Source organism: Pteropus alecto, unplaced genomic scaffold (assembly GCF_000325575.1).
Source record: "Pteropus alecto unplaced genomic scaffold, ASM32557v1 scaffold156, whole genome shotgun sequence".
Taxonomy (NCBI): domain Eukaryota; kingdom Metazoa; phylum Chordata; class Mammalia; order Chiroptera; family Pteropodidae; genus Pteropus; species Pteropus alecto.
Window position 1 is genome coordinate 2,630,274 of NW_006437746.1, and position 22,378 is coordinate 2,652,651.

The window sequence follows — 22,378 nt, forward strand, 5'->3', positions numbered from 1 at the left end:
CAAAAGAAACCCAAATTCTCTTCTGGTTGGCCTTTTAGGGATACTGTCTTCAATTGTGTCCTACTCTCAGTGACAAACACCTACCTGTATTTGTGGCAAAAGTAAGAGAAGGAAGTGGATACTTTTCTGGATACCACAGGACAGATGTAATAGAGGTCAGGCTTTCTTTGTTTCTTACCAGGTGTTTATTACATTCGTCCTGTGGTATTTGTCCCTAGGAGATATGACACGGGACTCTGTGGGCCAGACTCTGGTCATGAAACCCCTGAATCTTAGGATCCTGACCCTTCATGGCTATCTGTTATTTAGGTCAGTTGGTGAGATTTTCATTTGCAGCTATGAAAAGAAATAGGGGGGTTGTTAATACAGAAGGTAATGACCACTTTACAAATCATCTATAAGAGAGAATAACAACATATTTTGAATGACATGGGGGAGAGAACTAGTATCTAAAACAAAGCCAGTGATCCTGGCCTTGGACTCACATCATTTATAGAAAATGATCTTTGAACGTTCGTTTCTAAGGATAGAAATAAAGTACTGTGTCAGGACCAAGAACCACTAAGTATTAGCAATGGCTGACTATGAGAGTGCTTGAAACAATTCGCATGTTTAAACTGGCTGACTGCTGCCCAACTCTGTGGAATATTTTGAATATTCAAGCCTATATTCGTAGCTGCATAACTTAAATTATTAAACACAAGTTAACTTTGAAACAGAGGTTCTCTGTATTTTCAGATCTCTGAAATCCTGAAGGAAGTTCAGTCAGAACACTGCATGGCACCCAGTGGGTGTCCAGTGATGAATGAATGAAACAAGGAGGCTGCTAGACTGATGTGGCTCTGACGCTGAGGCCCACGTAAACAAACAAGTCTAAGCCTGTAAACGCCTCAAGATTACGAAATCGAAGCCCAAGGACAACAAACCACAAACCGCCAGACCTTTCCCTGGCTTCTGTCGGTGCGATACTCCTAACCACTTCTGGTTTGGCGCTGCCCGATTCGAATAGATTTTTGCTCAAACTCTTAAAATTTTTAATATGTTTCAGTTTATCTTTTACCAGTGTTAACTAAACAAGTATAGAATGACCTATTCTAAATGCCATTTATCCAACTTTCACTTGATCCAAGGACCTCTTTTTTTTTTTTTTTTTTTTAAGATTTGTATTTGGGGAGGCGGGTAGTTTTGAGTTTACAATAAAATTAAGAAGAAGGTACAGATCCCTGCCCCTCCCATGCATAATCTGCCCCACAAGTACTGTTTTTATTCTGTCATGAGATTAACATAAATCTTTGCATTTCAGAAAGATTTTGTGGGGCTAGGGGAGCCAGGTGAGAGGGTGGGGAAAGGGGTAAAATGGAGACCAAATGAGACTCTGTTAATTTCCTTCGCTCACTGTGCGTCTTTTCTTTCTCTTTCTCTCTCTCTTTTTCTCCTAATGGACTTTGAGAATGTTACTTTTTTCTTTGCCTCCTCAGGTATAACAAATATAATGTTTTCTTAAGTAAAACATAACTCTTTAATTTCTGTTGTTTCTATGCATAGAGGGAAAAAAACCACAAAGATAACATTTTACTTGTTGAGACTTAGTGTCCCAGTTGATACCTGTTTCTGTCTGTGTCCTTTATGGGCCTCCCCATCCTTCTGTTCTTTGTCTGTTTTTTAGGACAGTTGGAGGAGAAGAGTAAAAGTGCCTAGGTTCATGGACTTGTTTAGGAAGGAGTCTTCTGATAGAGAACAAATAAAAACTGACCAGTTTTTTTTTTTCTAGTTTTGGTCCATTAGGTCAGCCTGGGCGCTTCATCTCTATGAGCAGATGAGTGGCTCTGTCTATAAAAGTTGTTTCATAGCCTAACTTGTGGCAGTGACCCCATATCTCCCTCCAGATTCTTGAGACTGATGAAAAACTGAGTATTCAGCAATTGTAATGCTTTTTGTAAAAGTACCTGGTTGATTCCTTCTTTGAAATATTGGTAATGAATAAAATACTCTAACGTTATAATCTAGCAGATTGGTTGTGTTTGAATAATGTTGAATGACTTTATGTACTTGTAAGGCTTACAGTGTCTTGGGGAAGGAGACACAAATAACCATGTGAGTAGCGTGACAGCTGTGATGTGGGCTGTGAAGGGGAGGTGGGAGTTCTGTGAGAACTCTTGATGAGCACCTGACCCAGTCTGGAGTCCAATATGGTTCCCTAAAGAAGTGCAATTTGAGCTGAGGTTGATGTCTCAAAAGGGAGTGGCGGGAGAGCATTCCAGGCCGTGGGGACAGAAATTGCAAAGGCCTTTTGCTAGGTGGACACCTGGGCCATTCTGGAAAGCCATGTGACTGGTGGGCAGAGAAGTCACGAACTGGCTAATAGATTACTCCAGATAGGGGCACAACCCCTATCAACGTCCCTTCCCCCAAATGACCTTAGTTCATTCAGTCCTCTTAACACGACCTGTGATAACTAGAGGTGCCATCCGTAATCTCACTTGTAGATTAGTGTGCTGGGTCACGGACAGGACCACTCACTGTGCGGGGTGTTGTAAAGCCTTCTTCATCAAGCTGTGTCTGACCACCTTATGGCGGGCATGGAGGGAGAGCAGGGTAAGCCAGCAGTAGCAGACAGAGACGCCTTCCCCTTTCTTTTATCCATGTGCTATTTTTCTCTTTTAATCTTGCATTCCTTCAGGATCCAGCTAGCTGCTCAGTCCCTGTACAAAGACTGTGTTTTATAGGTGTTTGTTCTAGACTAAGGAAAAGGGCCCTAGGAAACTTTTATTACCTTAGAAAGTGTTTAGCCAAGAGACTCCTTCCAAGTTACAGTAGAGTAGGTTACAGCTGGTTTTGTCTCCTAAAAGGTTTCCAGGTCATCTGACCTTTTGACTTCTCCTAGCTCTGCCCGCTGACTTTGCAGAGCCGGGCCGAGCATCTCTTGTTGGCCCCTGTTGAGAAAAAAGGCTGTTCTGCTTGATCTGACGTCAGACCTGCCGCCTCCCCACAGTGGCCTCGGGCCAACTCCATCTTCAGAAACCCTCATTCGTGCACTGACTAGAATTCTTTCTGGTCCTGTTTCCTCCCTTTCCTTGCTCTATAAATAGGTCCTGTAAGCTCCCTTGAGCATTTTGGTTCTGGGTCTGTCCTCCTTCTTGTATTTCTGGCTGGTGGCTGGACTTAAAACATGTGAAAGTCAGGTTTATGTAGCCTCGTTAGCGTTTAGACTCACCTGTCCCAGCGAGTCAGAGCCGTTGCGCTGTCCACCGCTCTACCCTTTATGCTGTCATCTGCTTACCGTCTCCCACCTTGAGACCTACGCCACGGGCTAACCTAGAGAAGAGCGCCTCTGTATGTTTTGAAACTGATGGGCTCTTCTCTTGTTCCTGCTCTACTGGTTCTTTGTTTTTCTTGTAGTTTGAATGAGCCTCTGATTTTTGACAAAGATGTCTGATAGGTGACTCACATATGCTGTCTGGCTAGACCCATCTCTTAATCTTAGGTGTGAATTTACAATCCCATCAGGCTGTCCTGTATGGAATATTAGAGGGTAGGGTCTGGATTACTCTAATAGTTTAGATATTCATTAAAACCAAATAACTTCTATCAAATGAAATGACCTTTTCACTAGAAAAGGAGATGAGAAGATAGGTAACTTGGTCTAGTACAAGATTATAATAACCTGTGAGCTAAAACCTGTGATCAGGCTTTCCTGAGTGATAAAAGTTAAATTACTTACTGCTCACGTGGTCCCAGCCACTGTCTCCCATGCTCCCTGGGATAAATTCTTTTCTAGTCATCCTATTTTTACTGCTACAACTAGCTAACATTTACTTGATATTTATTATTTAGTAGCCAGCGCCCGAGGTGCTTTGCATGGTCTATCTCATTTAAAATCTTTACAACTGAAAATAAGCCGAGTTATTTTCTGAGATCTTTTACCTATAGTGGAAGCAGATAATATATAACTCCAGTTTAGACATTGTTACAGAGCTTTTAAAAATTGTTTTCAAAATGTTTTGACCTCAGTAAGGATGTGTGTGTGTGTGTGTGTGTGTGTGTGTGTGTGTGTGTGTGTAAGTGAAAGAGAGAAAGAGCAAGAGAGAGAGAGAGAGAGAAACAGTTTTATGGAATGATACTCATGCTCGTTATATGCTTTCCTATTCCAAATTATACAGTTTTAGACTCTGGCTGTCTAAATGGATTGTACTACTACTACTGAGTAACGACCTGTGAGATTACTATAAGAAATAACTGTGATGTTCTAATGTCATATTGGGGACTTGAAAATCCAGACCAGGCTAACTCCCATGCTTACCCCATGATTATACTTTGTAAAGTTTGTATATCCTCGTAGACAAGGGCCAAGAGGAAACATGGAAAAATGTAATATTCCAAATGTTTACTGAGCATCTACCAAGTGTTAAGTGCCATGCTAGGCTGAAGATAAAGAATTGAACAATTGTTAGGGCAATTGACTCCCTTTCCAAAAAAAAAAAAAAAAGTCACCCACTCTAGTGTATATACTTTGCATAATTTGTTAAATTGGCATTTTTATCTAGGGATAATATTTCGAAGATCCATATTAAAAAAGGCAAACCAAAACTAAGGTCAAGACAAAACAATCACTCAGCCAGAGCTAAGTGAGACTTTCCCGCCCTCTCAAGTTTTCCTTTGTCCTTCCCCTTGGGTTAGCAGATCACTAAGAGCCTAGAGCAGACTGGGCAAAATCCTATAACAAAATTTTAATCATCTTTTAGGATAGAGTATGTTTTAAGAAGTTTATTTTTCTTTTTAGAAGGTAAGTCAATAGTGAATAATGCTAGCTGTTTCCTAACATGACTGCTGCTTTCAACTAGGTGGCTGTTTCATAAATTCTACTCATACCTCTGACATGCCACCCCCACCCCCTTCCTCAATTCTCATTGTGGGCTTACATAAGAGGAATGTGGGAGGAAGTCAAAATATCAGAGACAGTCTTTGCCATCAAAAACAAAACATTCTGAGAGAAAACCAATAAAATGCACATAAGCCATCAAAACAAAACAAAAAAATTTCTGTTTCCCTCCCATACACTGTTAGAAAATAGCCTTATAAAATTTGTAAGCAGTAAAGACACTCAGTCTGTGGGAATCTCATGCATCACTCATCCCCAGGCAGATTCATAGTTACATTCTACAAGTCTTGATGCTATGAAATCTAGAGCATAATGTTGATTAAAGTTAAACTTTACTTTTACTAATATGTTTATTTTACGTCGCTTGGCCTGTTCTTCGGAGAGAGAGCCTTCTGCCGGATGGCTTGGCACCTGTTTGTGTACTGGAGTCAGGAGACGCGGGTTTTAGCCCTAGTTCTTCTTTAACTAGCTTTATGTCTTGGAGCAGGTGCATCTCAGCTTCCTTCTCTTCTGTGAGATGAAAGATTGGACTGAGTATTCTCCAAGGGCCTTTAGAGCTCTGTGCTCTGGGTCTGTGCTCTGAAGCTCTCTGTTTGAGAAAATGCAGTCAAAGCAAAGGGCTCGTTACTAACTCAACCTTATTGTAGCTGGCAAAAATAATAAAACATTTTATGTTGGGAATAATAGCCATCAATGCCCATGTTCTGATTTCTTTACCTTTTTATTTCAATTATGACTTAGGAAAGGGACTTTAGAATCATTGTCAGTTCATCCTTGGAGATTTTTGCTGGCATTTGTTGGCTGTTTGGAGATCATCTTGTTGAAAACCATTTTGTGTCAGGAGAACCTTCATGCTTTGTGTCGGGTCTTCATGATGTATCGTATGTAACACCATGATGCAGCCTCATGGAAGCACTGCGGATGGTTCTGGCTTTCCCTTATCAGGAAGCGGTTTCATTAGATGGAAAAATTTAAACTATTAGCGATGCGTAACAGTTTGATATTTATGTTTAGAGGTTAGGCTGAAGATTTTCTAGCTCTTTGGTCAGTAAGAAAGAAAATTAGGAAGGGATTAAGAACAGAATCTAAGGCCAGTTTTAACCTGATGTCATGGGTACGGTAGATGTGTTCCCGTTCATCAAGCTAGAATCTAAAACCAGGAGGTATGTTTTCAGCCTGTATCATTACATTATCCTTATGTCTGTGAAAAGCCCATTTAAAGTCCTTTTGAACCCATCTAAAGTCCTAACGCCTCCTAAATTTTTAGAATGGTTGGTTCACAGAAGGTAGCTATTGTTGGTGTCTGAGGCTATTTTATGAGTGTAATATTAATCTTCAGTCATTTCTGCAGTGTCGACCTTGAGACAGATGGAACTATTGGGTTTTCCTGTGTGGCCAGTGATCTGTATCATCTGCCAGAGTGTAGTTTCAACAGCAACAACAACAAATGCCATTTCTCAAGAGTGGTCACACAGTTATCATATACCTTAGATATATGAAAAACGAAGCCTTTTTTCTACCATACACCTCTGAAATCCTACCAGATCTCAGAAGTTTACATGTGATAAGAGCGTGGTGTGACCTGTTCAGCCATTAGTCTTCTCTTTAACGTGAAGGTTTTGGAGGGTGGTTCATTCTATCTTTACATCATAAATCGTGTTAATTCTGGAGAGTCCTAGGGTGAATTTGCCAAATGAACTTAAACCTGTTCTTTCCCCCACAGGGTTAGTCATCTTATTTTAGTGGAGCCTTGGGGTTTTCCTGAGCGACCAGACCTTGCTGATCAAGACAGACCAATTCCAGTTTGGATCCGAGCCCTGGGGGCAGCACTGACTCCCTTCAACCCTTTAGCCGGCCTCAGGATTGCAGGACCCTTTGGTGAGTTCTCGTATCTGCATCCTAGGAAAGCAGAATGTTTACAGATTCGCAGTAGAGGAGTATCGACTGCTCACCATTATTAGTGAAAATCTTAAAAACAAGCAACGAAAAAAACCGAACCTAACTTTTTCTCCTCCCTGTCTAAAGAGTGCCAGTCTGCGGGTAAAGAGGAATGAAACCAGGCTCTTCTCCTCAGGAGGAGTCTGTATTGTAAACATTACCTGTAATTAACAATAATTAACAAGCTGAGAAGGCGGGAATGCTGAGGGTGAGGTCAGTCAGCCCAGGGCCTGGGGACAAGTGCCACATCGCCCTGTCGGTAAGCATTAGAGAGCGTTTGTCCCGTTGATGATATCCAGCTGCAAATGACAAAGCCTGACCAGATGGACAGTGGGGATAACAGGCATCATCATGCTCACAGATTCCTTTCTTGCCCTATAATGTCATTGTTAAGAGGGTAGAGTCATCCTTTTCCACAGTGATTTCAGGGACTCCTGTTTTGTGTTTCTGTTTATATTTTAAGGTACCGGTGTTTGGTCTCTGATTTAAGTTCATTTAACTCTGAACTTCTCTGTTTCAGTCCCAAAGCCAAGGGAATCTCCTTCCCTCATTGTCACAGATGGTGATGGCCTGGACCTCTGCCTTACACTCTCATAACTTGTATCAGTTAGGAGTGCTGTTAGCTGCAAGTAACTGAACACCGAAGTGACTTAAACCATAAGGCCTTTTATTATTTCCTTAACAAGCAGTCTGGAGGCAGGCGGTTTTAGCATTTGTCTTAGTAGCTTGCTCATTGATGTTAGGGTTTGGGCCGGGAACTGTCATTCCCTTGACCGTTTTTCTCACAGTTTGATGGCTGCTGTAGCAGGAAGCATCATCTCACAAAGCAGCACTCTGAGCAAGAAGAACAGGGAGCACAGAAAATGGTCTTCTCTTTGTCAGGGAAGAACGTCTTTCTTCGAAGGTTCCAAGAGACACCTCCCTTTATGTCTCTGCCCATCTCTAGTTCTTCCATCAGCAAAAGAAAAATTAAATTTCTGTGACTGATAATCGTGATCTGTTCGCAGTGGCTAGAGTGAGGGGCCTGCTTTCCTGGCATGTTGCCACCTAATTGATACACAAGAATCCGGTTCTGTTAGAAAGAACAGAGGGTTGGGGGGTGAGTGAGGGTGTGGGAATCACTGTCACGTAGGTGACCGTGATTCTGCTCCCGTCTGCCTGGACCTCGCCCCTCCTTGCCCTGGTGCCATCCTTTGGGATGGAGAGACCAGTGGGGCTGCAGGGATCAAAGAGGGCACCGGGATTAAATCGGTGACCGCCCTGCACTCCCTCAGTGCTCTCGTAGCCCGTTTCTCCTGCCCACGTGGAGCCACTCCCTCTTCAGCGCCTGGTCCTCCTTTAGCTTCGTTTAAGTCTGTAGAGCCCTGAGATACAAAGTGATTTTACTTGATCACAGATACACAGGTAGCAATTGTGGGAAAAATAAAGTATGGAAAGAAATTGGGAGACCATGATGGTGGAGGGAGGGTGCCTCCCACTATTGCTTGCACGTGGCAGTGGCGGTGGGCAGTAATGAAGAATATCAACTGCATCATGAAAATCTTGATGGAGCTGTATAACTCCTTCAGAAACAGAAAGGAAGGCCACTAAAGAAATAAGACCTTGCTAGAGTAATAGGCAGTAATAGCAGACAGGGAAACTGGCCAGTTTCCGGGGCCCCAGAAAGGGAACCAGTGACCAAAGTCTCCTGCTCTTCATCCTCTTTCCTCTGGGGGCCTCGCGCTGCCTCTCACTCAGTGGGAGCATGGGAGCCACGATGGGTTTCCTTAGCAGGGAGTATTGCTAATGTCCCAGGAAGAAAATGAATTTATTTTTTTCACAGAAATTTGTGTGTGTGTGTGTGTGTGTGTGTGTGTGTGTACATATAAATAAATAATATATCCATCCCAATTTACTTCATTTAGATGCTAATATGTTGTAATTATTGGAGAAATACAAGATAATAAGTTAATTTTATGTACGAGCTGCTTTATTCACCTGCCATGTTTAGTAGAATTTATTTTCCTACAAAAATAAGTCTTAGAAAACTAACATATGTTTTTGAACTAAAGCACATCTGTAAGTCAATATGAAACACTCTTTAATTCTTGTTTTAAGCTTTCCTTAGGGAACTTGAGAAGAACAGCTTCAAGGAATGTGCTTTTTTATACCTAAAATATATATTTGATTACATGTGTGTGTAATCACATAGTACTCATATAAGCAAACACTAAAACTTTCTGTGTTAGTCTATGCATTAATTATAATTTAAAACATACATGTGATTTAAAACATTCATTTTCTGTTATACAGGTTTAAGTCTAGTACAACGTTTAAGGCCTGATTTCAAACGAAAGTATTCTTCGATGTTTGAAGACGATACTGTGACAGAATACATCTACCACTGTAATGTGCAGACTCCAAGGTAAAGGTTATCATTCTCAGTGTGCTGTGTTTGTGTTTTAGACTTTTCTTTTTCGAAAATATGTGAATAGTCTGGGAGATTCTCAGTAGTTAAATGACTAAATTTAAAAGGACAAGTAGTTAAATGACTAATACTGTTTAATTTATTCATCTATTCATGGAGTACCTACTATGTAAGACATTCTGATGGGAGATTAAAAAGCAAGACATATTTTCTTGCCCTAAAGTGCTTATGGGTAAGTTGAGGAAGTCTTGGTCTTGGGCATCTCTAGGAGGTAGGTAGCGTTGAGAGATAAAGAAGATTTCAAATAAAACAGCGTTCCCAAACTGAGTCTGTGTGTTCTACAAAAAAGGAGTGCTGGGTTCAACAGAAGTCATTGGTTTTCTGTGCCACAGATCCCCTTAGAACCTTTGCCAAAAAGTATTCAATCTCTCAAGTGCATGGGAGATGCTTTGCAGCATTTTTTAAGTTCATTTGATCATTGCAGCTCCCTTTACTGAGCAGCTCTAAACGTGTATAGATCAGCATGAGAAATGCTGCTGAGTAAATGGAGTGGGTGGAGGGAGAGGAGAATTCGGTATGTATTTTAACTGTGATTAGAAGGAGAGAATATAGTATAGAGGGCCAAACAAAGGTATTTTTAAAAATATGTATGACTCGTGGATGTTAGGTGTAAGGAGCCAGTGGAGAACGCAGAGCCTGGAGATCGTGGGGACCTAGGAGGAGCCTGAAAGACAAGATCCTAGAGTCACTAAGGAGAGGGTCAAGAAGGGAGTATGAAGATGAGAGCTCCAGTTCTCATGCTTCCTTCTGTACCCGAGTTACTGGGGGAGCTCAGCAGAAAAGTGGTTCCCGAGGCCTGTTTCTAAGACTCTGATTTAGCAGTTCTAGGCTACATCTTTGCCATGTGCTTCAGATGAGTCTGGTATAGGTGTGCCGTGGTTTATGCTTTAAAACATAGAAGTGGCACCTCACCCTTCCTAAGACTGAGGTGTGGGTGAAAGGCTGAGAGGTTAGATACAGAGACAGCCACCCTCACTTTCTTCTTCCTCCTCATTTCTCCCCGCTCACTTCTGGCAGAGAATATGTGCATCGATTTTATTACAGATCGCGGCCATGGAAGCTACCGAGGTGTAGCTGTAGCCTCAGTCTTTTTAATAAAGCAGGTTAGAGATCGTCAAGAGTGAGGGAGGCCGGACACATTTGGGGTCCTCAGAAGATTGATATTTTGTGACCCCTGGGCAGTTGGGTCTGGCGGATCAGGTCTACATACTTTATTGACTTGTTCCAACAATTTTTAGTGGTCTGTCCATCAAGGTACATCATGTATTTTCCTCCATGGTCTTAGTGTTTTATTCTTCACTCACTCACATTCAGAGCAATTACATTCGCCCATGTAGCCTTTCTTGTGAACTTGAATTCTTCATAAAAGGCAATTCAGAATTATGCCTAGCACTGCGAGAGATGAAGAAATGACAGTAAAAATGGACCCATCCTGGGAGTTCGCAATGTGTTCTGTGTTCGTTTATGTGATGGTCAGCCAGGTGTGGCCACAGGAGAAGACACAGGAGAGGCTCAAGAAAACAAAGTTTATTATAGTCACAGGTCCTAGAGAATGGGGCCAGGGTGCAGGGAGGGTCACTGAATGCCAAGGGGTCACAAGGGAAGCACCAAATTTTAGTCAGGTGGCAGAAGACAGGAGCAAAGGGAGAGTCCAGGTGAGAGCCTTTGTTGGGGTCTTTGGAAAGGAAAGGCAGGGCGAACAGCTGGGCATTGGCCAGTTGAATAATTTCGGTGGGCTCGAAGATACAGGGTGGTCTCTAGTTGCCTGGTCCTTGCCCTGGGATGATTACCCCAGGGGCAGAGGAATATTGCCTCCTGGGGTGTGTGGGCATCAGAAGAGGCAGGCTCTGGGTCAGTTAGTTTGCATATCAGAGGCATGTTCTTGATTGAGTCCTTTGCCATTTCTGAGAACTGGCTAGCTCCAGGACTCACAGATTCTCTCCAGCCAGAAGGGTATTTTTAAGATGTCAAACTTCATAATATGTAGAAAATAAAAATTACAAACACTACACAAAGAATACTTAATCTGAATTTCTTCTTATTTTGATATTGGCTTTGCCATGGCAGGTTTTCCATGAACCTGTGGAAAAGCTACCTTCTACATTTGAAATAAGTTAGAGTGAAAAAACATGTTTTGATTTAGAATATGACTTTTTTTTTTGATGAATTAGAGTTTTAAGCATCCTTGTCTACCTAATGAAAGCATATGTCCTCTGCAGGGTATATACAGAGGTATGTATCTTCTGTGGGGTCTGTTCCTTATACTTTCTAGTAAATTATTTTCTATTTAAGATGAGGTTTTTCTTAAGTGGGGAAGCTAAATATGAGTCTGTTTTGATAGAGGCGGGAGTGTGATACATGCTCATCCCCGGAAGCCATGTATGTGATTTTCTCCCTTTCCTTAAAGTGGTGAAACAGCGTTCAAGAATATGACAATTCCTTATGGATGGGCAAAAAGGCCAATGCTCCAGCGAATTGGTAAAATGCACCCTGACATTCCAGTTTCGGTGATCTATGGCGCCCGATCCTGCATAGATGGCAATTCTGGCACCAGCATCCAGTCGTTACGACCACATTCATACGTGAAGACAATAGTAAGTGTGTGGCTTATTTTGAGTCTTCAGTTGTAGGTTAAGTCCGTTATATATATTTTTTTGTCTTCAGTGGCATTTCAGGTCGTCCTGTGCTTTCACATCTGAGCTATAACTGCAGCCTCAGTCAGAAACCTGACATGACTTGTTAAGGGAGTAGGGTTAGACCCACACACATTTTCGTGTCCAGACAGCAAATTGCCTTTCTTAGGGGCTTCTCCTGTCCCTAAAGCCATAGGGTCTTTGAGGTGAAAGAGACCGAAAGAGAAACAGACCCAGTCGCACCTTGACCAACTTCCGCCTCAGCAAAGCAGCACTTTCTCAGTTCAGTTCGTCTGCTGGCCCTATCATTAGTGGTCAATTTAGAATTTTTTTTTTTTTTTTACATATTAAAATTTAGTAAGAGTCAATATATTGTTTTTTTAATCTCAGATTTTTTTGTTTGATGGAAATATATAATAGCTAATTGCTACAGAACAGTGTTGCTTATTCTTTTATATCTCAGTTATATATAGCTGTTCTCACTTTCATTGCCAAGTGTCTGGGCTTATGTCATTGTGTTTTATTAAATGCTTTTTACTCACTGACCATCTGACTGCTTTCCCTTTCCCAGGCCATTCTTGGGGCAGGGCATTATGTGTATGCAGATCAACCAGAAGACTTCAACCAAAAAGTAAAGGACATCTGTGACTCTGTGGACTGAGCACCGTGAAGGCGATGTGGGAAAACCAGCCGCCTGATGGCTCCCTCAGCAGTAATTCAGTCTGCGAAGAAGAGTAAGGAATACGAGAGAACCAGGCAGTCTTCTGACTGTACTTTGCACATGAGTCTTTTATGGAGCTGCTTGCACATCTAAACCAGTTAGTACCTTCTAGAAGAATGCCTTTCCTTTCTCCTGCACAAAGTTGAAATATGCAAGTCTCTGAATCTAACAGCTTTAATAAAAGGTGGTTTGTCCCTCTGCTGTATTGAAAAATGGTAATTTTTCAACTGAAATTTTTTTCGTTTCTAACTATGCTATGTCAGGTACTTTTTATATTTCAATCTATATTGCCTATTTTAAAAATGATTTCTAAATATTTTATATACTGTAAGGTGCACTTTATTTTCTCTGTCTACTTGTATTTACTATGTCTAATAACTGATACAGTGCATCAAAATTCAGTGTGTTTTTATGTAAAAATTTGTCACTTGTTTAGCATACTTCACTTCGTTTTTGAAATGGAATAATGGGACAGCATTTTGGTGAAAAAGATAGGAATCGATCACTAGCGTTAATTTTTCTGATTTTCCTCTGTTCTCTACTTAAGGCTGCAAAGCCATGTGATCCATCCTGGCATCTCTGCAACAACTCCTTGGAATCCTCCTTCGTGTGATATAATTCTCTACTTCCAGAGAAACATGGCATCAGTACTCAAGTAATTCAAGTACTGAAAAGCCTTAACTAAGAGTTTATCCTCCCCCCGCCCCACCCCACTCCATTAATACTCTTTTCTGTGAGCCGGGATGCAACAAAAGGAACGGATTTTCTCACTGAGGTTATATTAAGATTGTTACCTTCCAGTACGCCAAATCACTTATTTTCGTTAACAGCTAACTTTCGTAGATGGGTGCTAAAACTGGATTATATTTTTACCACATAAAAATAGGTGCTGCTATTATGTCTCACAGCACCAGAAATGGGCTTGCACTGTTTTATTTTTTTTTTAAGAGTTTTGCGTTGATTAAATAATTTACATGCTAGAAGTTATATTACAGAAATTCTATAAAGTTGATTAACCTATTTGACAATAACTACCATCAAATGTAGTATCTTCTTGCTGTTTTAAAATGAGGAAAACATTGAAGCTGAAAAAGCTCCATGTTTAGGTAACTGGCTACTGAGAAGACCTTCTGAAAAAGAAAATTGAATAGGATTGTCACCAACAAGGTGTTTTTGCCTTATGTTTCGTTAATGTTGCTTGTCTAGGAGAAAGCTGGTTAAGTAAATAAAAACAGTGAACCTAGAGCAAATAATGGTTTGATGGTTTTGACTGTTGCACTTTAAAAATAGTTAATTAGGAAATTTCTAGTTGTTGGGAGATGTATGGTTGTATCACTGTTGGTTAACTGCCAAAAAGACCAAATGTCCTATTGTCAACATCTCCCCTACAGACAAATAGCAGATTGTACAAATGATACTGAAGCATGATAGCTTCCCAAGAAATGTGTCTCACTGGTCAGGTTAAAGCAGGTTAGTGCAGAGGGTCACAAGAGAGCCAAGACATAGTGTCAGACTTCTCTACCTTAAGAACAAACGAGCCTTTACTTTTAGTATCTTGGATGGCCACATTCACACCTATATGTGGTACAAATAATAGGGGTAATATTTTTGTGTTTGTTTGTTTGTTTGTTTTGACAGACTCCCCAGTCTTTCTTAATTATTCTTTGCTGGGCTTATGACAGCTTTCACTTGTACAGGAGAGTTTTTGTGCAGGAAACTTGGTCCCAGCCTTGAAGGGAAGTTACTAGGTTCACTTAGTAAGTGGAGTTTCTGGCCACAGATATGTCAAGTGATTCAGGAAAAAAAAAATGTAGACAAATGTCAAGCGGAACTTAGTTTCCTACCAACTGATTTTGCTTCAGTTGAAAAATATTTTCATAATTCTTTTTAAAAGTTAGATTTTACCTCGGGCTATCATATATGTAATCTCGTGAAGCTTGATCTATCAGAGAAAGTCATAATCCTCAAACTCCTGATGATCCAGTGGGTGCTAAATGGTTTTTTTTTTAATCTATTACAGTATTTCATCTTTCTTAAATTATGCACAGTGTACTTTAACTTTATTTTACAGAATAAATTTTACTGTGATAGTCACAACATGACAGCTGCTGTATATTTTTTTGAGTTTTCAGCATGGCCCAGTCTGTTTATGCGAATTATCATAGGAGCGTGGACCCAGTGAGTGAGCAGCAACACTCATAGCCATCCTGACGGAAGGCTGCTCTGTGGCACTGCCACCTCTGTACGTGGCTTCACCCCGCCCACACATCCCTTAGTGTCATTTGTTTCCTCTAATTTTCAAAAAGAATTTTGTCTAGAATTGGTTTCAGAATATAATCTTGAAAACACTTTGGAACTGTCTCCCTTTAAATATGTATTTTATATATATTTATATTATATTTACATTTTATGTATTTATATTTTTATTTTTATATGTGAAAGGTGTACTAGATCCAGTAAAATGAGATTTTTTTTTTTTCCTGTATAAAGGTATTAGAAAGAATAAACAGTAATAGCCAGAAGTACCCTAGAAAACAACAGTGGAGAAGGTGGGAAAACCCTACTAAATATTATACTCTAAATAATATAAAGTCCAGGAATTTAATCTATGATAAAGGAAGTGCCTTTATTAATGGAGGAAGACTTTAAAAATGGTGTTGAGACAAATGTGGTTAACTACATGGTACACAAGGATAAACTCTGAATGGATCAGAGGCCCAATTGTGAAAATGAAACCTAAATAATTAGAAGAAAACATAGATGAATTCTATTATAATCTGAAAACTACTATGACTGGAAATCCAGAAGTAATACAAGGAAAGTTTATATCTTTAAAAAATGTTTCGAATGGCCAAAAAAAGCAAAGTTAAATAATGAAATGGCAAAAGTATTTACAACGTTATCGCAAAAGGCAAATATAGGCCTAATACGTGAAGAATTTCTAAACTTTGAGAAGAACCTGAAAGAATGGGCAAAAGATATGAACAGTTTATAGAAAACAAAATGCAGATGGCCCTTAAACATGAGAATATACATAAGAGAAATGCAAATTTAAACAGATACCATTTCTTACCCATCAGATTGGAAAAAATCCAGCTTATGCAGTACACTCTGTTACTGGTAAGCCAGTGAGGAAACAGGCACTCTAAAAAGTACAAATTCCTGTGGATGGAATTTGTTAATAATTAGCAAAAGTAAATATGAGTTTATCCTTCAGCCAGGCAGTCTCACTTCTAAGAATCTACCCGAGATGCATTGGCAAAAATGTGAAATATAGTATATCATTACAGCACTATTTATAACAGCTAAAGATTGGAAGCCACCCAAATCTCCATTGAGAATGGGTTGATGGAAGAAAATTTCATACATTCATACAATGGAATACTGTACAACTGTGAAAAGAAATGAGAGCTCTTTGTATAGACTATTCTGGAGTTATCTCCACAGTAGAGGAGGTAAGGAATAGGATGTATGGTGTGCTAAGAAAGGAGGAGACAAATGAAAAAAGCATTTTCTTCTATTTTTAAAAAATGCAATAGAATTAGTTATACCAATAACTAATAAATCAGTTCCCTCAGGAGCGATGGTAGGGAACTGGCTGGCGATGGCAACTAGGTTTGTATATTGTTTTATACTTTTTACTTTGGGACCCTGTCAGTATTTTCTATTTTTTAAAAAAGGTCAATTCTTTAAAACAACTGTCAAGTTGGAGGTATAACCACACTTAGAAGAGTTACTTCAAGTGACTTTAAAGCCCAACATTTTGTCTGAACTTCCCTGATGGAAGAAATCAAACTGCACTCAATGTTTTTATTTTTAGCAAGGAAATAGATGATAAAGCAAATATGTCAGTGGAATTCAGAGCCCAGATTTATAGCACAAGAGAAAAGTTCAAGAATAAAATCAAGTAAAAACCCTGTAATTATATATTTCAGTTGGAATTACCAGTAAAATATATTGACAATATACTGTAAAAAGATAAGTGCTTCATACCACGTGACACAGCAATTTCGTTTCCAGTTTTCAGTCCTACAAATACATCTGCACCTTTGCAACAATGTAATATTAGAAGTCTGGAACCCAATATATCTGATTAAATTCCAGCACATTCATACACTGGAATATTATGCAGCCTTAAAAATGAGGTGTAGCAATCTATGAATATTTCGCTTTACCGTAGGAATTCCAGTATATATGTATATCAGATCATCACATTTTATACCTTAAACTTTTATTATATGTCAATAATATCTCAGTAGAGCTGGGGGAAAATGAGGTAGATCTGTAAGTGACAATATGGAAAAGTTCCAAAACATCTTCAGTTAAAAAAAGACAAAAAATTCAGAATATTTCATATATATATACATATATACACACACACACATATATACCCACAGATATATAAATATATACAAACATACATAATAGTGCGTGTCTCTGAAGTTATATAAAGAGACACGTGCTCCTATAAATAGACATTTTGGAGAGAATAAACATACATGAGTTAATTAATAGTGGTTAGTTTTGAAGGACGATTCTGTTATATATGCTTTTGTAAATTTTGGATCCATGCGCATTAATTACATTTTAATGGAAGCCATATAAAATACAAGAAAAAGTCTTGGTTAATATTTCTGCTAATTTGTGAATAGGCGAGAAGCTAACTAAAGGGGCTTGCCAGCTATGGTGGTATCTGTGTGGATGTGCAGACCCAGACTAGGGAAGAGACAGGTGTTCAGGATATGAAGGCTGTAAGCCTCAGTAATTTACTTATTGAAAATTATGCCGTAAAGTCATAATTGGTCTGTCTCTGTTCCCTCTAGGAAACACAGTCCCGAAACGAGACTGCCCTTCCCATTTGTCTTCTGTTGCTTAAACTCGTTGAATTAGAATGTTTCTCTGTATCTATTAAGCTCTACCTCTGTTTCTATCTCTCTCCATCTCATAGGCACTACTTTATCTGTCCTGTTATTACCTCTGAAAACTCTTAGAAAAAAATTTTAATGTTACATTAAATTAGAACTGGTTAAATTTGTGTTGACCGGCTGTAGTCCTGCTTTAGGATCGCTTAATTCGTTTAACGACCAGATTTAAAATTGAAAAATACTTTTAGCAAGTAGTTTTCTAAATGAATGGGTAAGAAATTTTACTCCACCGTATGTTTTACTCCTTTAAAAAATTGTATATACTCAAGATTTAAAAGGTTTCCGTGAAATGCCCATTAATTCTTTGAAAATTTAGAATAACCAAGCCTACTTTTTCCGTATTAAACATTGCATTCATTTTGAGAGAGGGATCACTTGGCTGAGAGTTCTAAATCAGGTTTGCCACATTGTCTGACAACACTTGTCATGGAGACAGGCATGAAAAGCTAAATGACTGGGCCCATTTCCTCCTTGGTAATGGGAAGAGACATATTTGTCACGATGACCAAGGTGGAGACATAAGTGCATTACGAACATTCTTGCTATGTTTGTCATGTTCATTAAGAGCTGTTTCCTAGTATTTACCTACGAATGTTTTTATAATTGGAAGTTACAGCAATAGAAACAATTAAGTGTTGAGACAAAGATGCCAGACATGAATGACTGGTATTTCACCTTCCTGTGCCAACCAGCTTGCTATATTTCTGCTGATTTGTGAAAACCCCAACGTATATTGAACATATATCTATTCGGGACTTGAAAATGCTTTCCATGGGGTGGGGCACTAGGGTTAGGGTATGTGGAGAGTGCGCCCTGGCAGAGGACTGCTGGCAGACACCCGACCCGTCTCCACGTGGCCGCCTTCCATGCCAGTTTTCAGTAATCGTCTTCAGGAGTGAAGCATCTCCATCTGTGCCTCTGAGTGACCTCTCAGCTCCGTGGGGCCAGCACCAAAGATGTAGGCAGCTGACACATCTTCCTTGGCAGCCAAAGACAGACACCACGCCCTCAAGCTCAGCCTATTTCAGCAAAATGTGAGCTTGAGATGTGGACTATGCCAGCTCTCAGAGCAGCAGCCTCAAACTCTGGTGCGCCTGAATCATCAAGGCCACTTGTCACAAATGCAGAGTTGAGACGCTACACTGAGAGATTTTGGTTCTGCAGATCTGTGGGTGGGGCCTGGGAATCTACATTTTCAGCAGCTCCCCTCCCCATGTCCCTGAGCCAACACAGCTGACATAGGAGGGTCAATTTTTTGTGTGGTGTATCAGGCAGTTAATTTGGTGGGACTCAAGCTACTAGTGCTGTTTCTTTGTGGCAGCTGAAATCGCAGTTCAGTTATTTTATCCTTAGCTATAGCGTGCCCCATACAAGATAGCCAGAAATTTGGGCAGAGATTATATTCAGACTTTGAGGCTCTTCTCCCTGGCACTTGCCTTACCAGGACTCCCCCCTCATCGTTTGGCCGTGACTGTGCTTGCCCTAAATTCTGTCCTCTGGTTCTTGAAGGCAGAAAGATCTGCTGGTTTTCTACCGAGGTTCTGGTCCCCTTCTACCTTGTAACCAAGGTATGGCCTTCACTCAGGCTAAGAGCTGTGGAAATGCTGTCCTCCTTCCATTCCAAATGTCAAGTCCCTTCCCAAGTCTCCTTGCTTTTTGTCCATTCTCTAGTGCCTTCGGTGGTGGTTTCTCAATATTGTCCAGTTTATGACCGTTGTCAGTGAGTGAGTTGGTCCCCAGTAGGATCTTCCTCAGCTGTACTGGAAGCAAAACTCCTGGATCAGACTTCAAGATCAGTGTTTTCCAGGGTTCTTTTCATGCAAGCTCGAGACCGGGCTAGGTAGAGCTTGTCTTGCTGAAAGACGCGCTCATGTCTGATTTCTGTACTTCACTTACCATCAGCCTGCCGTAGCCACAGGCCGCGATCTGTGGATATTTCACTTTACTGTAGAAGCGTAAACAGGGATTAGACGATGCAGGGAAAGCACTGTCGTATTTGCACTCTTTTTAGAGAGTGAGGCCCTCAAACTTAGCTGAGCTAAAAACCAAATATAGTTTACAGTCCATATCCTGTCTGGAAACCATTTCTGTCTCATCTCTCAAAAGCTGTTTCCTTTTAAGCCCTTCCATCTTGTGCTTTTGCTGGCCTCACAGGCCTAGCTTACCCTGTCCACCAGTGGTTCCAGAAGCTTGCAGCATTTTGTTGATCCATTGTTTGCCGAGGCCTCTGCCCTCTCTGGAATTGTATTTCTCATACTTACGGTTGGAGTCACGCTGGTGCATTGTAATCTAATAGCCCTAGTGCTGTAAATTTTTACTAACCAAGCCAACAAAAGCAACATGGTTAAATTCTTGAGAAATGCCCAATTCTCATAAATCAGGAAAGTTCCAACAACTTCAGATAGTGAAGTACCCCAGTATCCTGCATTACTCAGAACGCCATGACACCAACTATAGGATAAGATCAATGAAGTCTTATTAGTCTATAAATCAGCAAAAAAATTTGCGGGATGAGTGATTTTAAACTTGTGATGGAAACTATTCATGATTCCCTAAAACTAACCCATTACAATCCGAAAAGGTGATGTTCCTGGCATATTTCCTCCATATCTCCACTCTCCAGTGCTGATAAAGAATGAAAAATAATCAGCTGATACTAATGAATTTATTTACTACACTGAGACTGAGGAGGTAAGATCTGGAATTCTGAGAATCACAGTCTTGTGACCTGTGAATTGGTGCTGACATCGTCCTCATCATTCATTAATCTTTGGCCTGTGGGGATAGGAGGAGGCCATTAAGTCAGATCACACACACACACCCTACTGAGCAGCCTCCACTATTGGAGACACAGAAGAGGAATAAGACCTGAGCACTCCAAATGGACACGAGCAGCCTCCACTATTGGAGACACAGCTGGGAACCAAGGAAGAGGAATAAGACCTGAGCACTCCAAATGGACACCACTGAGCCTTGCACATAAAGCCCCGGATACAGGAAGACACGGAGACCCTCCCTCAGCATTTGGGCAGCTGGCATTCTCACTGCACTTCCAAATTGCTCTTTTTAATGTGCTGCGTGGCTTAGAATTGCGTATGACAGCAAGAGTTTCCTCATTTTCTAAGCTGCTGTCTGGGAGCGAGACCAGGCAACAAGGAGCAGCAAAGAATAAGCTGGTTCATTTAAAAATGAGCTTTTTAAGTTTTCATGGCAATCTAATCATGATGGCCTTGGACAGAGCTCCCAAGAGATCTACTGTTGTGAAAAAGCATTAGGTCCCTTCCCTGACAATGACGACTTAAAAGGACACACAACTGCAGTGACCTCATGATGAGGTTGGCAGAGAATATCCTGTGATAAAGACAATGCAGAGAAAGCACAGCATTTTTATAAAAGGTGCCACAAATGCCTTATTTCATCCTTACTACCCGTGCCGCGTACCTCATAAGATTTTGGATTTCCTCCATGCAAATGTGGAAGCGTAGACAGGGAGAGCGGGCGTTGGGACCAGGCACATTTAAAAGATATCTCCCCAAACCTCCACTTTATAAAGGAGGGAAACAATGGTGAGAGAGGTTAAGTGACTCACCCAGGATCACACAGCTAACAAGTGGTGGCTGGGACATTGGAACCAAAATAGTCTTTCTTATTCCTCTCAGAGTTCTTTTCATTTGGTCTTCCTTCTGCATAGTTTTGTGCCAAATATTATAAATAATAGTGTAGGATTGGCCTGGAGATGTGGGGTCCCTGGCCACATCCTCAGGAAGAGTTTGATGGTAAGTTTGGGGGGAGGGGTGGGAAGGGAGAGAGTAAGAAGGCAAAGAAAGGAAACAGAAAACTAGCATCGAGTGGGGGACAGCTGTGTGCCCCATGTTTTCGTGATCCAGCTCATCTGCCCCTCTCGATCTTGAGAAATCACCTCTCAGACCTCAGTTTCATCCCATGTAAAATGTGCTTAATAACTGGCTACAGGTCTCATAGGTCATTTTACTGGTCCGGCATCCATGAGGTAGGGACTGTCACCATCCCCATAAAGAGACAGAGCCCTGAGAGGTTAAATGACTTGCAAAATGAGATGAGATCAGAGCTTATAGGCAAATCTCGGTGCATCTGACTCGATTTTGGAGCATTGAGAAGGCCCAGCGAGGGGAGGCCCTCAGCCAGGTGTGACAGCTGGGGGCTTTGGACAATGGGGTGAAAGAATATACTGAGCACCTGCTATTTGGAGTGGCAGCTGGCACACCTTTTCTGTAAAGGGCCAGATAGTAATCTTTTCTATTTACTTTGTTGGCCATACAGTCTCTGCTGGAACTACTTGACTCTACCTTTCCAGTGCAAAAGTAGCCAGAGACAATATGTTAATGAATGGGTGTGGCTGTGTGCCCATGTGGCAGGTCTGTGGGTCGCAGTTTGCCCAACCCCGATTTAGTCACATGACACAGGTGGATCAGGAGGGATCAGGGTAACACAAGAAGTACGAAAGATTAGGGTTAGCAGGGCACTGGCTCCTTCACCTCAGTCTGTGTCAATGGCATCCCATGGAGTTGTGCTGTGTATAGACCACAGTCCAGTGTGTGCCATAAAAAGAAAACAAGCCTTGCGATCTCCCTTGGGAATGGTTAAGTGCTAGGGCCCTGGACAGCACTCTGCTCCTTTGTGTTAGGTGGAGGTGACTGAGCATTAAAAGGGCCTTGGAGAGGAGAGTGGAAGGGCCAATTTCCTGCCCAAGGGTAATGAGATCCCAAGAAAATTAGGTTCTCAGTTGTTGTCAGGACAGTGTAGGATCCTATTTCTCAGACGGTGAGGAAGGCAGAC

General features: G+C 40.9%; 1 protein-coding gene across 1 annotated transcript in view; it reads left to right on the forward strand.

The window, feature by feature from the left end:
- Positions 1-13,888, forward strand: part of ABHD5 (abhydrolase domain containing 5) — a 31,068-nt gene extending 17,180 nt beyond the window's left edge. Inside the window, exons 4-7 of the mRNA XM_015591678.1 lie at positions 6,603-6,757; positions 9,110-9,221; positions 11,692-11,878; positions 12,489-13,888. Of these exons, the coding sequence (XP_015447164.1) occupies positions 6,603-6,757; positions 9,110-9,221; positions 11,692-11,878; positions 12,489-12,578 (544 nt within the window). The 3' untranslated portion in view covers positions 12,579-13,888. The remainder of the gene's footprint in view (positions 1-6,602; positions 6,758-9,109; positions 9,222-11,691; positions 11,879-12,488) is intronic.
- The last annotated feature ends 8,490 nt before the right edge of the window (positions 13,889-22,378 follow it).